This window comes from Pteronotus mesoamericanus, unplaced genomic scaffold (assembly GCF_021234165.1).
Source record: "Pteronotus mesoamericanus isolate MK-2021 breed Mesoamerican mustached bat unplaced genomic scaffold, CSHL_Meso_final contig_44, whole genome shotgun sequence".
Classification (NCBI taxonomy): Eukaryota; Metazoa; Chordata; class Mammalia; order Chiroptera; family Mormoopidae; genus Pteronotus; species Pteronotus mesoamericanus.
This window is the reverse complement of record NW_026555166.1, coordinates 6,577,218-6,594,381: the sequence shown is the minus strand read 5'-3', so window position 1 is coordinate 6,594,381 and position 17,164 is coordinate 6,577,218. Positions and strand designations below refer to the sequence as shown.

At 38.7% G+C, this 17,164-nt stretch overlaps 1 protein-coding gene across 3 annotated transcripts in view; it reads right to left on the bottom strand.

Moving 5' to 3' along the window:
• The window catches only part of KDM3A (lysine demethylase 3A), a 48,234-nt gene extending 33,092 nt beyond the window's left edge, over positions 1 to 15,142 (bottom strand). For 2 of the 3 annotated variants that reach the window (XM_054577681.1, XM_054577683.1), the window contains exons 1-8: positions 15,062 to 15,142; positions 14,309 to 14,524; positions 7,817 to 7,972; positions 6,254 to 6,364; positions 3,062 to 3,164; positions 2,003 to 2,127; positions 1,693 to 1,765; positions 1,496 to 1,584 (exon numbers count right to left, since the gene is read on the bottom strand). In XM_054577681.1, coding sequence (XP_054433656.1) covers positions 1,496 to 1,584; positions 1,693 to 1,765; positions 2,003 to 2,127; positions 3,062 to 3,164; positions 6,254 to 6,364; positions 7,817 to 7,972; positions 14,309 to 14,494 — 843 coding nt within the window. In that variant the 5' untranslated portion in view covers positions 14,495 to 14,524; positions 15,062 to 15,142. Of the gene's footprint in view, positions 1 to 1,495; positions 1,585 to 1,692; positions 1,766 to 2,002; positions 2,128 to 3,061; positions 3,165 to 6,253; positions 6,365 to 7,816; positions 7,973 to 14,308; positions 14,525 to 14,847; positions 15,026 to 15,061 lie in introns of those variants that run through there. The other variant, XM_054577682.1, reaches the window with a different exon arrangement.
• Between the last annotated feature and the right edge of the window lie 2,022 nt (positions 15,143 to 17,164).

The window sequence follows — 17,164 nt, the reverse complement described above, 5'->3', positions numbered from 1 at the left end:
TCAACTTCTCCAAACTGGCCTGTATTACCTCTACTCAAGATCACTAACAATTTATCCAATTTCAAAATGTGGTGGGTTATTATTCTACTGTTTCCCTTTCAGCTTTTAATACTATGGATTATTTGACAACATCCTCTGTGAGCTTAACTCTAAGATGCAATAATCACTTGCTTTACATCCTTACTACAGTAGTTCCCCTTTATCCATTGTTTCAACCTTCCATGGTTTCAGTTATCTATGGTCAACCACAGTCCAAAAACATTAAATTCAAAATTCCAGAAATAATGCATAAAATTGAAACTGCACACTGTTCTAAGAAGTATAATAAAATCTTACTCCATCCCACCCAGGATGTGAAGTATCCCTTTGTCCAGTGTATCCACACTGTACATTCTACTCAAATGCTAGTCACTTAGGAGGGGAGCAGGTTATCAGATCCACTGTCATTATATTGCATTGTTTGTGTTCAAGTAACCCTATTTTACTTAATAATGGCCCGAAAGCACAAGAGAAGTGATGCGGGCAATTCAGATATGCCAAAGAGAAGCCATAAACTTTATTATGTAGGTAGAGGAAAAAACATAGTATATATAGGGCTTGATATAATCCATGCTTTCAGGAACCCACTGGGGGTCTTGGAATGTATCCCCCCACAAATAAGGGGAGGACTCTTGTACATTACTTCACCCTTATAAACTTGAAAGCAAAATGAAAGGTAATAATACTAACTTCCACAATTACCTTTTCATTCTTTCCTTAACAGCCTGATCAGGCCTATATACTAGGAAGGAAGGTAACGGTATTAGATACCTTGATTTACAAAGTTGTTAGTGAAATATCAAAGTTCCCATTGCATGTATAAAGGCTTATACATAGGAATGCTAGATGCCCAGATTCTTAAGTACTTGCATAACAGAGGATTATATTATATTTCTATTTCTGTCCTATTTCAGACCAGAATTAAATCCAATACTTGACCTCATGGTGGCATTTATAGAAACCTATACTTTCCTGGGCAAAAATTAGTAATGACAAACCAACTACTTCTCTCAAAAAACAAGTTATTTGTCTACCCAATCAAAAATGACCAATCAAACCTTGTTTTTATTGAGGAGGTGGGAGTCTTATTTCAACATCAAATGTACTCAGAATTCTAAGGTTCTTGCCCTCTTCTCATTAGAGGCGTTCTTCGATTCGATACACACAACTCAATTTATGTTCAAAAACACCTCCATATCGTGAAATTGTCAAATCTATGGAGAATTTTCAGAAAACGTCAAAACAAACATTTTACATAAAAATAGTGAACCAGAAACTTATATTATCTCCATCTGCTTGAGTGTAGAAATTATGGCCAAGATCTGGAACTAGAGAATAGCAGGTAAGACAGCACAGAGGAGCACAGAAGACAGCTTTATAATCACTAAACAAACTGATCACATACTGTTACAGTCAAGGAAAGCTCTGGGAAAGTGACAAAATAAATCAAGGTTACCTCGGAGCAAGATTTTGCTTGTTTGGAAACCAGGCTTCCATTATTCTCAGAAGACTTGCGTTTTACAGCTCCAGTTCTTGTAGAATTACCTAAAATATTTAAAAATAGTTAAGTTGGCTTCCCTGTTCCCTTAAATGAGGAGAAAAGAGGGAAAGATAGGAAGGAAAAGAAAAACTTTAATCAGCAGTATATCTTACCACATGTCACAAAGTTATCATGTACAACTTCAACATGAATCAGTGATGGATCGACAATTTTCAGTGCTGGAATCTTAAAAATAAACAAAAGATACTGGAAAATTTTAAAATGCTCTGGAACATACAAGAAATTAACTCTATTAACATAACAATAGGGGCTTCTTAAAAATACTTTTTTAAAAAATAAGTGTGATATTTCCCCTTCCAATCTAGTATTTTAACATAACAAAAGTGTTTAGCTCCTACAAGCTATAATTCCTTTTTATAATTATCTTCCCGTCATATTATATGCAATTATCATCATCTTTACCTCATCACAGTTGACTTGAAGAGTTTTTGATGCTGGGTTTCCATTTACAACAGTTGCAGAAAACCACTGAGTTGATGGGTCCAAGCTATAAATTTTTACTTCAGAACCAACTAAGTTTTTGTCACCTTAAAAGAAAAAAACGTCCTTAAGCAATTTGGGTTATCTCTCAACACCACCATCATCCAAGATAATCTTTTCCTAAGTCTTTTAAAAATGGAGTAGACAAAAGTAAACATTAACAGATATTTCTATAAACAAGAGAAGACATTTCTGCAAACCTTGGAGAAAAATTAAACTTTTTTTTAAAAAAGATTTTATTTATTTTTAGAGAGAGGAGAAGGGAGGGAGAAAGAGAGGAAGAGAAACATCAATGTGTGGTTGCCTATCACGCGTCCCCTTCCAGGGACCTGGCCCGCAACCCAGGCATGTGCCCCGACTGGGAATCGAACCAGCGACCCTTTGGTTCACAGGCAGCACTCAATCCACTGAACCATCCAGTCAGGGCTAAACTTTTTATTTTAAAGCTGCATTTTTCTATTGACTTATCTTAGAGTGGCAATAAATATATTCTAGCATTTGTATCACATCACATAGTATCAGAAAAGTCACTGAGACCTAACTCACTGTCCTTGGAAGAGTTTTAGAAGATTCATATTCAGGAACCTGAATAGAACTGCTAAGTATGATGAAAAAGACTTTGCGAAACTGACCAAGAAACTCAGTGACAGTAAATGGGAAGCTCAGGATTACCAAATTAATGTTTTATCAATTTTGTAAGACTGAAATTCCAAATATATCAAATCCCATGTCCAATATAGCTCAACTTTTAAAATATCTACTTTACTTTTATGGTTTTCACATAATCCCTGAACTATCCAAATTTCAGAGGCTTTAGATATTATAGAATATATAAAGTTCTTCAACCAGCTTGTTGCATGGGAGAGAGCAGCAAAGGAATTTCTAAAAAATGAGAAATTTCAATCACAAAATGAGGAAGAAGGGCTAAAACATAACTTCTTAGAAGATAATCACTGGTGAACTCATAAACTATACCCATACCTTGTAAAAGATGGCTTTCATCCAAATGTTTCACAATTAAAGCTTGAAATTCCTTACTGACGTCATGATTATCCATAAGGGAAAGTCGAAGATTGTTTACATCCTAAGAAATGGAAGATCATCACATTTTAAGGTAACAAATAAAAGGAGTTGTTGAAATTCCAGTGGATATTTCAATCAATTTAATCAGAAGGGTTAAAGTAGTGTCAATTAGCCATTTGATGGCACCAATGAATCAGACAGATCATAGTAGGAGACCATCAAATGATCAGAGGTATAAAACAGACTGAAGTGAAGTCACTCCAAAATAAGAGCATGACAAATACTAAGAGTGGCTCAAAGCACAATTTTAAATATGACATAACTGATATGGGAAACATAATAAGCAAGCAAAAGTGTAGATGAATCTGTGTCCAAAACACTTTATTCCAACACTAGGGATTAGGGGATTCAAAGATCCAAATCCAAGAGGCAAAAGATATAGAAACACAGAGACTCAAACTGTCAACTCATTGGAACTGCTGTTTTTAACAAATCATTGCACACAGATTCATTTAACCTAACTAGAATTCCAAATGCATTCTTCTTTACAAATGGTAAAGGGGTCTAGGGCTGTGGTGACAAAATCTGAATGAACCGCCTAAATCCTTGGCGGGCTAGTTTTGAAACACCCAATTCGTGGAAGTAGCTTCATTAGGGGCACTATCCCATAGTCTTCTGGCTTTGTGCATACACTCAGTTATGATAAATGTACACAGAAACTGTCTATAGGAATAACCTGCCAACCCAAAAAGTATAGCAGAGAGGCCTTCCAAGATCAGGCCTTCATGCTTTTCTGCCAATGTGAAATGCACACACAGTGGCCAAAAATAATTTATCCATTTCTCACATTAGAAAGGATAACTGGCCTTTTAGAGGCCATTCTGAGAAAACTCAAGTACCATTAGACTTAACCCATGGTCTTGTTAAGAGCTCAACATTAATTACCAGACTAGGCAATGCGTGGGGATTTTTTCCTCATGCTACTGCCATTTCAAAAAAATCTTAATGTGCTTCTACTAAAAGATACAACAGCACATTAATGGTGAAAGCCACAAATGACTCTTAAATACGGTAAACTAATTCTACTCTGACTAGGAAGGTTTTAGAGCCCATCAGAAGTGCCAGAGAGTGGACCTAGATAATCTTCTTTTTCCTTAACCACAGAAAACTGAGCCCAATTCAATTTAAAAGGCAGACCTTAAGCTTCAATTCCAACTTTTGCCTATGCCAAATGATTTTCAGGTTCTCTGTGCATTATTTAGGGCAAGTGTCCTACTGTGGTAATCACAGTCCCCAACACAGTTTCACATAGTAGAAGCCTGACGTGACCATCCATATCTATTGTACAAGAGCATGCCCTAAAGCACCAAACTTTGACAACTATTATCATTAATAAAAGTCAAGAGCACACATCATAGTCTCCCTCAATTAATAGTAGTAACATTCACATTGAGAGCCCACAATGCATCTCCCTTGAGAACAAATAAACTAACTGATGGAGATTTTTTTCAGTATCAATAAACAAAATTATGAGTTCCACTTTGACTGAAAAGCCTGAACACATGCAACATGTAAAACAGAATTTTCCAGCAGAAAACACTGCTAAGTAAAAATTACTTTATCACTCTGTAAAGTTAAGATATGTTCCTCTTCCTATATGTTCCTTGGTCCTTCAGAGGAAGTCATTCTTTAAGACAAGAAAAATGCCAAGATGCTTTATCTGACATATGAAGGTAACCTGAACCTGCAATTAAGTAAAAGCATCTTCCTCTGTTCCATTATAAAGTAAGTTTGAGAGTATGAACTTTTTTCACCCACTTCCAGGATATGGAAGTAAAACTGAGACTTTAGTAGAGAAAAAAACCAGCGCTTTGGCTTTTCCAATACAGGGCCAGCAAAGGCAATGCCCATTGGCCCTAAACTGCCTTTAAGCAATCAGTAGGTTTAATTTTTCTACAGGTCACAGAATAGAAGCAGATAAAGGGGGTTAAGAAGCTTTATAAATGACATCTAAAAGATGGATGTTATTGTAAGACCAATACTGTTCCCAAGGGGATCTATGGTGATAAATTAATCTGTGTTCTTCCCCTCCCCTCTCAACAACTTCATAATAAAGAAAATCACATATGAGCAAGACTCAGGAGACTAAATCTTGTGAAGAAAAAGGTGGAAGTTTTACAAACTAATTGGAAAGAACACAGACACAGGCACACTTGCTTCTCATCATTCATGGTAGTTATATTCTATTAAGTCACCACAAACACTGAACTAGTGGATAGTAAACCACTGCCCCTAAAGGAAAGATAAGGACAGGTTCCTTCAAACCTCTGATCACAACACTTTTATCAACCAATCAATATATAACCTTGTTTTATGTGTGCTTCTGTTGAAAGACACATTTTTTTAGTATATACTACAACATTAATCTTGAACTCACAACAAAGAGCTTATTTAACATGTCTTTTTTCCCTAAGACTAATCACAGCCTTCTTGCACTTAAAAACACTAGACAGCACTCCAGCACTACTTTTGAGGGCCATTTTAAAAAGTGAAGTCATCAACAAAAAGCACCAAAATTCAGCACTAAGTAGGTCTTGAAGTAGACTTTTTTAAAAAACATGAGAGAGAAAACAAGAAGGCAGAATGTCATCTTATTTGACTTCAGCTGGGAACATGTATGAGGCAACTCAACTTTTTTGCTATTCTCTACATGTCTGTGAATGACTGTGAAAGCACCAAAGTATTGATTTGGGGGCTACAGAAATATTTTAGCAAGTAGGCAAATTCACAAATATAGAACCCATAATTAATGAGGACTGACATGTATGTGCAATGTATATATGTATATAGGTATATGTATATATAGATATGAATGATAGTCAATCTTTTAAAAACTCCTCTTATTCACTTAGACGTTTCCATACACACACACCATGAATTGTAGTACCTTTGTCCTTCCAACTTCATAGAGTTTGCATGAACCCAATGTCTAACACTGAGGGGTAATATCTAACAACTGTTGATGGGATGGGTTCTTTTCTCTGTTAGGCATCTAAATTCAAGCAATTAACATCAATACTATAGTTCTCATGTTAAAGGAGGATTTTTTAAATTCTATTTTTAGAGTTTAATATTGTTTCTGTGTTATACCTGTATAGGCTTCAAAAGATCTTTAGAAAGAAATACTCTCTGTTGATCTCCTAGAAAGCGAATAGAAGTTATGGATCCCAAACCAGCTTTGTCCAACAGAGATTTGTATACCTAAAACAAAACAAAACATAACTGCTTTCAGCATAATTCTGAAAATGGGGACTGGTAATATCCTACACATACAGAAAGAGATAAAGCCATTAAGTTTTTTTATTCACTGCAAATATCTCATTAACAACTATTTATGCAACCACAATAAGATTACACAATTTTTATCCAATCAATAATTTAAACCAGATACACATTTGGGAGTCATTAACATATAGGTCTGGGCCCAGAGATGCATGGCTCCCCCAAAATTCATGCAAGAAATTATGTGTATGTATATTTTCCTAGAAAAACAGGGCGATATTTTCTGCAAAGTCTTAGTAATAGTTGGGAGGAAAAAAACACAAAGAGCAAAATATCTCTTTAACCAAAATCCTACATCTCTCAAAAACTTCCAGAAGCTCTTCTGACACATGGGCAAAATCTTAAATTTGCTAGCACAGCACACAAGGCCCTTGACAATCTAGTTAGCCTTTCAATCATCCAGCCTTCCAACTATCCAAACCTGGCCCTTCTGCCCTCAAGCCCCAGCTTGTGTCCCATAAAGTCTCAGCTGTCTTCCTCAGACATAGTAATGACTCTTCTCTAACTGTACCCAGCTTAACAATGTGGAAATGGCACAATCATATGCTGGCCAGTGTGGCTCAGCTGTTTGGAGCGTCACGGGTTCAATCCCTGGTCAGGACATGTACAAGTAGACAATCGATCCATGTTTCCTTCTCACATCAATGTTCTTTCTCCCCAATACCCAAAAGCAGTGAAGAAAAAAATGCCCTCACGTGAATATTTTTTAAAAAAAGAAGAAACAGCACAATAATATCCTATCAGTGCCTTGTAAGCCAGAGGAAAACTTAAGAGATCATGATACCAAGACTGGAAACCCCTATTATTCAGTTTTAGCCTATAATGATAAAGAACTTCCATAAGACTCCAGTGTGGCCACGTCTTAGTTATTTTCAAAAGAAACTGGAAATCTCCACATTCTCAAACATAGACAGCTAATTTAAACTTTCTTAAAATGCTGTGAGGGTCAAACCAAACAGATCTGTGTGTCTGTGTATGTTTGCTTGTTTCTGACCCCTGACTTACAGACATTCCCCATATTACCTCCACCCCCAGTTTCCAAGTAAAGAAAGTGAGACCCCAAAAAGTTAAGGGTCCAGAGCCCCTAGCAGGGCTGACAGGAGATTGAGGGTGCTCTTCTCACTCATCTACATTGTCATATATCTATTGTTATTTTCCAGAGGGCCAAATATAGGCATTACATACAGATTGTATTTTGCCAGGTATAATGCACTACCCATGTATAATGTGCACCCTTACTTTTCCCTCAAAAGTTTGGGCAAAAAAAAAAAAAGCACATTATACACAGAAAAATATGATATTTTTCTTATTTCACTCATAATGGATGAAATACCCTCTCACTGATTTCGATAAGCCCTAGTTTGTACTCACTATCGCAGGCCACTGTACAATTCGTTCAGAAATTTCAGGACACTTTCGTTCAGCCAAAACTAGGTTATGTTCTACTAAAAATGCTCTCCTTAGAAGGCCATAGACTTCTATCCATCTTCTCTTCCTCCAGGATTCCCCATCAAACTCCACACACACCTAGACAAACAGAATAGAAAAGAAATGATTTGATTAACAAAAATAAACAGAAAAAAATGTCCAAGTTGAATTACATCCTTATTATCCTACTCAAATATCTGTATGTGTCGTTCCCCTTTCCTGTTCTTACTGTCTTTCACACAATAAACCAATCAGACATGGACCAAGCTGTGGCTCCCAAATCACTCTGGGAAACAGAAGCCAAGGACTTTGAGGGCTAGTCTCTGCCCTCAAAAGTTACCTCTCAGAAAACCAAAAAGCACAGAACCCCCTTTATAAGATTTTTACTTTTGTTAAGTAGACACCAGAGCTCAGAGAACTGAAAGGCAGAATGTAAAAGTACTCATTGCTTGGCACTCTATGTTGACATTGTGTGCGGGCTTAAGATGACTCCAATGACCACAACCCACCACTTGCTTTTGAATTCCTCTGGTATCAGTAGGACTTAGCCAAAGGCTTAATAGATGGCACTTCCTTAGAAATCCCCTTTAACTGAATAAACTGGGAAATTTATCTCAGATTCTAAGACTATTTTGCTAAGTAAACGAAAAAGTAATTGATAAATGACCTCTTGACCCCAGAGGTCTCCAGAACTACTTTAGCTTCTTATATAAAAGTTACCCTTTGCAATATCATTTTCCAAGTAATTGTGAAGTTTTCTGCTTCTGACCTGTAAAATAAATTTTAACCCTAAAGATAAAACTCTTACAATTTGTATACATTTTAACACTTAGAAGGAAGCCCCTGTCCCTCCCAAAGCTGAAGCCCATGCAAAGGCTTTGAAAGCAAAAAAAAAAAAAAAAAAAAAAAAAAAAAAGCAGTACTAAAAGGCATCCACAGCCACAAAAAAAAAAAAAAAGATCGCATGTCACCCACCTCCTGGGAGACCTAAGACACTGCAGCTCCAAAGGCAGCCTAAATCCTCAGAAAAGTGCTCCCCAGAGAAACATGGTTGGCAGCTATGCTACCATCAAGTTCCCCCTGACTACCAGGTTAGTCATGAAGGAGATATAAGGCAACAATACACTTGTGTTCACTGTGGAGGTCAAGACCCACAAGCATCAGATCACACAAACTGTGAAGAAGCTCTATGACACTGATGTGACCAAGGTGAACACCCTGATCAGACCTGATGGAGAGAAGAAGGTATATATTTGACTGGCTTCAGACTGTGATGCTTTGGATGGGGCCAAAAAAATTGGGATCATCTAAACTGAGTCTAGCTGGCTAATTCTAAATATAAAAACTTTATATTATTAAAAAAAAAGTATTCAGTCCAAAAGTGGATCTCTGACCCAGAAGTAGAAATCATTCACAAAACCTTAAGTTCACATAAATGCACCAAAACACTCTAGCTTATTTAATCCTTTATAAACATGCTACCCATTAATTTATTCCAAACCTTTTAATTTTTTTGGTACTTTAACAATATACAATAAACTTCCTCAATATTTAGTGTAATAATCACTATTTCTATTTGATTTAAAATTCTTCCTCTACTAAAGAGGCCGCTCATTTTTGGTTTCAAAGAATTAATTAATAAATCTATCAACACTGTTCATAATTTCATAGACAATAGCTCCCTTTTCAACCTTTATCTAAAAGAAAAAAAAAGTGTTACTTAACTTCCATTTATCTGGCAGAACCAAATTAAAAAAATCCCTGCTTCAAAGAAGCCTTCCCTTACCAAGGAGCCCCTCTCTCCCAAGAGAGATCCCCTTGCTAATTGTACTTAAAACCCTGTACTTTTCCTCCCAGCACTTATCCACATTTTGAATTATTCATTTGTGGTTACCTGACTGACACATTACTATAAATTCTAATAGGTCAAAGTCTGTGTCTGCTTTTACTTACCACTGTGTTTCACTGGTATCCAGTCCTGCGTCACTACTCAAATACTTGTTGAATGAATAAATTTCTCTCTAGATTGGGTTCCTACCTTCTGTTTCTGTCATCCATTTAGAAGGGAGAAAGTTCCTAACTGATATACCACTGGCCCCAATCCCAAACCTTCTCCAGTTTTATGGCTACTGATAAAATTTAAGACCTACCCTGGCCTTCCCCTCCACCAACAAGATGTGCATCCTTAACTTTCCCCAAGAAGCTGCATATCTTCTTGATATGTCAGGCTTTTAACCTTGTAGTTATTAGAGAATAAGTGCAAATATGTTAACACCTTGTATGTGACAAGGCTCCATGTACTCTCTCTTTGGTTCTGTGTGTTCCATCCATCACTATAGTCAACCAAATGTCCTTCAGGGGTATTCAAAGACTGTCCATCTTCCTTTATTTCTATTCTATTTCCCTAGCCATAGAATCCAGGTCCTCTAATATCTTCTTTTCTGACCCACATTACATCAACCTCAAACCCAAGCTAGCTTTGGATGAAAGCTTTCCCATCAAAGTGGTGCAAGAGGAGTGAGCATATACAAATTTCAGAATCAGAGAGGTCTGGGTTTAAATTCCAGTTATGTTGAAGTTTTCTTACAATGAATTTAGATGCATAAAATAAAACACATATGACTACAAAAGAAATCAGTCAACCTACACCCCAGGTTAAATCTAAGCTCTCTGAGTCATCCTTGGCTAGCTTGAAAATGAAAGTACTAACACCTACTCTCACTGAATTGTAAAGTAGATTTTAAAGACAATGTATGTAAGTTATCTGGCAAGATTAGGTAGTTTTAAGACCTCTGTGGGAATTCAAATCTTAATTTAATTATCAGGGTACTACTCTTTCTGTTAGGAATGGGGGAGAGAATCTTCAATATGATTATCTAACATCTATTCAGCAAAAATATAAAGAATTAAGATCTTAAAGGGTTTCACAACACTTAAGCAACACCACAATTCTTATATTGCTATCTATAAAGCTTATGATCAACCCTAAATCAAAATTTATACAGAGCCTCTCTTTACATCCTAATTTTTGAGTGATTTGAAAATTAAGCTTAACTCCTTAAAAATAATTTACTTCAGAACTTTAGAGTATTAGGTTGCATTGATTAAAAATTTACATTAACTTTAGCTTGTAAAAAAAGATGACAAAAAAGATATAAAACCAATAGATTGTGAGCTTTCTTCAATATTCTTTCAAAAGTTTCCTATCAAAACCATGTATGTCTTTTATTTATGTCTGAGGCTTGAGGTTCTATGTATAGGAATACTACCCCTTACACCAAGAAAAGCCTCTTCTGCAGAAATTTCTACAAAATGACATCTTAGTAAGAATTCAAATCCAGGGGGAACTAAAGTGGGATCAAGATCCAGGGGGATCAAGCTCCGGCAGGCTGACAGATATAACTAGTTTTCATCTCTAATTATGTTCTTTCCTCCATGTTCCCTTGATTTATCTACAGAAATGTTATTTATGCTGTCTGACTCCAAAGGCCAAAAAGAGGCCTATCATTTCCAATTTTGCTATTCCAGATAAAGAGAATACCACTGCTCCAGTATTAGATTATTGCTCTAAACTGCTTTTCCATTTAGAGATAATAATTATATGATTTTTTCATTTATCCATTCAAATATTTTGGCTAACACTACACCCAAGCAGTGTTTTAGGTGCTAAGGATATAGAGGCCAGGAAAATAAAGTATTCAAATCTCACTCTACCTGAATATTAAAACTCAGTACTTAAGGTCTGGAGACAAATATGGGCAAGTTATTTAACTTCTTTAAAAATTAATTTCTAAGACTAAAAAAATGTGGTTTACCATTTAGGATACTTGTGAGGATTAAATAAAGAAGTATCTACCACATAATGGGTATTTACATTATTATGTCTTCACCTGAACTTCTTTGTAATCTATTAGGTATATTGTATCTGAGTAAGTGACTTTGTTACAAAGTCTCTCTCAAGGTGAAACAATATTAATAAGCCTTGGCCTCAGTAACATCATCCTCAACTAAGCAAGTCTAGACAGACCTGTACTTCTAATACTAAAAGGTTGGACAGTGCTTGAATTTTACTTACTCATATTCATCTCAGCCCTCAGTCCCATCCCACTCCCTAAAACTCAATATCCTCAAACTCAAGTGTAAGTAAGGATGGTCTCAGTCACTTAGTTTCTGCCTGCATTTCACCAAGCACAATTTGGTTCTGTTGTTTTAAAATATGTTTTTAATTAACACAACATGCCTTTAAACTTAAGCCAATTACTCTATTTTCTACTCAACTAAGGAAGGAAGGTAGCAGTAAGTCATCATTAGAAAAAAATCAAGTAGAGTTATACCTTATATGAGACTGAGTTGTGAGGTCCACAGGTAAAGCAAAATTCTAATATAAGTCAAAATTGTTTGAATTAAAATTCCCCACTGTCTCCAGGTCAGGCACCTTAGTTCAGTGAAAAAGACACACAGGGAAACCTAGATTCAAATCCTCCCTCCATCACTTAGTGACTCATTAAGCAATTCTAAACAAGACTCCTTTTCCAAAGTCTATTTCCTCATTCTGAAAACGAAGATATTACCACCACCTCAAAGGCTGGGGGTTAGGGAGATGTGGAGATTAAAAAGTATACACATAAAGGACCTCCGAGATTGTCTTCCTAACCCAAGAGGTACTCAATCACTGCTAGGAAAGAGAACACCTAGTCTCTCATCATCAGCAAAAGAATTAAAGACTGTAAAATGAAACGCAAATCTTGTGTCCATTCCAATCAGAGAAAAACAAATACACAAGAGAAAATTTTATTTGGCAGATGAAATAAACAGCAACAACTGATTGAAACCTAGGACACAAAGCCCATTTTATGGAAAAGTATTAGCCTAAAGCAAAAAGGTTGACCATCTCTGCTCCACACTACATTCTTTCTAAAATATCAACACCTGATTTGCTAGGAGGAGTAAAATGGAGGAGAAAAATCAAACTTCACAGTATATGATAAGAGTCCTTTATGGTACAGTACAGTCCTTCGATCAGGGAGGATGATAATTTAGAGAGTGAGCTCAGAGGCAAAACCTCCAGGGTTAGAATACAGGCTATACCACTTTTTAGGTATGTGACCTGAGGCAAGATACTTAATCTTCCCCTGCCCCAGAATTGTTATCTGTAAAAGGAAGCAGTAACTGCCGTAAGGGTTAAGTAAAATCAAGGCTGTGAAGTGCTCAGTATGGTTCCTGGCACATGGCTAAATGCTCAATGGTCACGCCTCTTTTTTACATGAGACAAGGCACACTATGTAAGCTTTAAAAATATATCATCACACATCCTTTCCCCACACTCTTTGCAAAGTAATACAGCTTTGGGCATGCATGGTCACCTTGAAAGTATTCAAATGAACAGTTTCAGAAATCAACACATATTCAACTACCAATGCTAAAACTTGCTTCCCTTATTTGAGTATAGTTTTCAAGAACAAGCAAAGATGACCAAGATAACTGAAACAGCCATTACCAAAGGTTAGAAATCTCTTCTGTTCTGACAAGCTTCCTTCATGTTATCATCACTTTGGAGTCTTTGTTAGGGACCGTTTTCAGTTATTTTTGCACAAAGGAGTCTTTGTTGGCACTATGGCTTCCTCACTGGTTGTTTCCAGACAATCCTTTCACACCAATACTTCTACTAGGGAGTACAATCAGAATTCATCTCTTTTTAGAAAGGTCTACCTGAAAAAGGTTCTGAGTTTCCTTCTGATTAAAAATCCCTGGCCGCACTTGTTCTCATTTCTCTCCCTGCCCCTAAACACCGGTGGAATATTTCGAAGCCATTCCTCCAACACACCATATAAGGGGAGGCTAGCTCCACCCCATCTCTCCAAATATGGTCCTATCCCACACCCACCCACAAGCAAAACCAAGAACCCACTCCTGCCCCGATCCCCCATATATGGACAAATACCCACCCTAATATGCATAATGGAACCAAACTCCTCCCTCTACACGCACACTTCATTTCTAACAGGGCTAAAAGTTTAAGAAGTTGGGTGAAGAAATTATGAGGTACAAACAAACAAAACAACTGAAAGCCCCAAACAGGAGCCCTAAATTCTTAATGATTCCAACCACCACCCAGTAGCCCTACTTATATTAACAACAACATCCCCCTCCGGAAAAATAATCATACAGTCCTAATGGGGCACAGCGCCGGCAATACTGAAGCATGTCTGAACAAGCCTAAAGCCCATTTTTAGACACAGGCAACTCCAGGCCAACTATATGTCAGCCAAATATACGTCGGCCACAACCATTTCAGAAACTTTTACGGTCTAGTTCTCTGCACCTTCAGATCATATGCCAACTTTCTGATCGCCCCCCTTCACAAAAGGAGAGGAGGGTGCCGGCTGTCTCGTGACCAAGGTAACGAAACGTCCCACTGCCGAGGCCCGGCTGTACCTTCAGATCCTTTTTGGTAACGTCAGTGTGGGAGACAGCTCGAATGGTCCCGGAGAGCCAGGGCCACTCGGCGACGCGCTCCACGTCCCAGCCGTCGTGGCCGGCGTCGCTGCGGTCGGCTGCGGACAGGCTGAGAAATCGCTTCCCTACCAACACTGGCCAACTTTCTCCGAGCGTGAGCACCATGGTTTCCACGCCTGCAGGAAGGGATCCTCCCTGCAAAAAAACCCACAAAACAAAATGCAATGGGGGCGGCAGGTGGTAGGGGGCTGGGAAGGCGGGGACAGAGGGAGGGAGCCTAACTCTATCGGGGGGACTAGACCCCAGACGGCGGCAGGAGCGAAGGACCCCTCACCCAATCTCTCCAACCGCACCCTCTCCGCCCCCCCATCCCTCCCCCACAGCAAATATGGGCCCAAGCGCCGCGTGACCCTCGCTCTCCCAAGTTTCGCTTTTCCAAAACCTTAAACCTAAGCACGGAGAGAGTAAGGGGAGAATTATTTGCGGCTTAAGGGGATTTTAAAGTGTTCGTCGCTCACCCTAGAAAGGAGAAGGCCCCAATGCAGAGAGCCCGTCCCAGGCGACGGAGTCCCCCACGGTTCCGCACTTGCCCCACCCGACACCCCGCTTCCCGGACGCCGATCCTCGGACGCTTCTCGCCCCCGCCTGCGACACACGGGCGGCGGGGCCGCAGGTTCGGTTCCTTCACCTTTCTTCCTCCTCTCCCCACAGCCGAGGCCGCGGCGCTCTTACCCCGCCTCCCTGAGTCACCCGCGGCGGCCGCTCTTTCCAACCACCCAGCCGACTCAGGCTCTGACTTGGTTCAAGAGCTCTCACAAGACACGCACTGCCTCCCAGGCCCGCCCCCTCGGAGCCGCTTCCGTCGCTCATTGGCTCAGTACAAGGAGCTGAGCGAGGCTCGTGGGGCCAGAGCCCACTGCTATTGGCCGGCCGGGACAGGGCGGGGCGCGAGGAAAAAACAATTCCTTGGCTACCTCCTCCCTTTGCCCTCCCCCTTCCGACTCCCGGACGACCCCCATTAGGTTAAAGTACACACAACGTAAGCGAAAGATCCCTCCGCCACAGCCATTCTTTTCATTTGTTGCCTCATGGAACGCAAAAAAGTCCGGCGAAAGCGGTTATCAACTTTAAAGCCCAGAGAAAAATTGCAGTGGTACACAGACAAGACTGAACGGCGAACCCAAGGGCTGTTAGTAGTGCCCTTTGGATTTGTTCCTCAAGTGCATGGGCTGTTGGACGAAGATCGGCTTTCTAGTTGGCGGAAGAATCTCACAGGAAAGGGGTGAAGGCGGCACAGAGTCCGCGGGGGAGGAAAGAGACTGGAACGTGCGGTTTCAGGCGTACTCAACTAGAGGGTGGAGCGACAGTGCTCTGGAGGCTCATGCGCAGGCGCTTCGCGGAGCGGAGGCTAAAGCTTGGGCTGCTGGGCGAAATGGCCGCGGGAGGCGCAGGCGCACGTGGTGCCGATCATGGGATGTGTTAAGTCCGCCATTTTGAAAGAAAAATGAAGAAAGGTTTGGAGTTACTCGGAAATGATGTTCAATAAATTTAGAGCAAAGGAGGCCATTCAGTGCCATGCAGAATAGAATTTTCTTTTTATGTAAAGGAAGGATGAGAAGCTATTGTGAGAGTTAAAAATTGAAAGACTAGATGAAGGCCACAATGCAAGAGATATGAAGAGGCTGTATACTTTGAAGGACAAAGGAGGTAAGAAGTGATTGTGTAACTTAGACCTAAAGTTTCTTCGTGGAATCAAGAAGAAATGGAATGAAGGAACTGAGGACCTCTTTCTTTATAAAGGCTGTCACTTGACACCACATCACATTTCATTCTTAAGCTAATGAGTGAAGAATTTATGCCCTCAATTCCACCAGTGTGAAATCTTAATATGAGAAAAATTAAGAAACGTATTCAAGGGATCATTGATGCAAGCAAACTCCAGGTGTTGCTTTTAAACATATATTTTGACTAGTTGATGCTAATTTTGTTAGTGAAGAGTAAACACTGAAGAATTAAATTGGATTCATAATTTGCGGACCATTCAAAGGGGGGAAATGGAGCAAAGATAACCTAACCAGTCCAGCAAAAGAAAAAAATGGAAACAAGAAAAGAAAAATAGAAGTATGATAAATAAAAAAATAATAAAATGAAAGGAATAAGTCCAAACATTACTATTTACAATAAATATAAATTGGTTAATTTTATTCCTAAATCAGAAGAAACGTGGATTATAAACGAATTCCAGCTACAAATTAACTACAAGCAAACTCCAACAACAGCACAGAAAACTTGAAAATACAGGGTTCAAAGATTTCCTAATCAAATGGTAGTGGAAGGAGAGCAATATACTGATATTAACATAATTGAAAGCAAAATCGTCAAAAGCAAAAAGAATTTTGTAGTAATAAAGTCCATGGAGATAATATAAATGCTTGAACTGTCATGAGTCTGAAAACATAGCCTAATCTCTAAGCTAAGATTAAACTATTAGTACCATGAGGAAATTTTGACAATTTGTAAGTCAGAGTAGAAAATATATCTATCCCAGAAGTAGGTGCCTTGGATAAAATTTTTAAATAAGTGAGGGTATGGAGGACTTAGATCACACAATTAAATATTAATTTGAAAAACAATCGCTAGGGTCAAGTTCTACCGTACTTCCCAGGACATGTAACTTCTGTTATATGCATGGTTCCAGAACTTAGGAAAGATGTAGAGAGATCCAGTGCAAAACTCTGTTACCAAACCTGAACCAGGAGAACACAGGAAAGGACAACCATAGTTCAATTACTCTTATGAAGTATGATGGAAAACATTTTACATAAAATATCATTA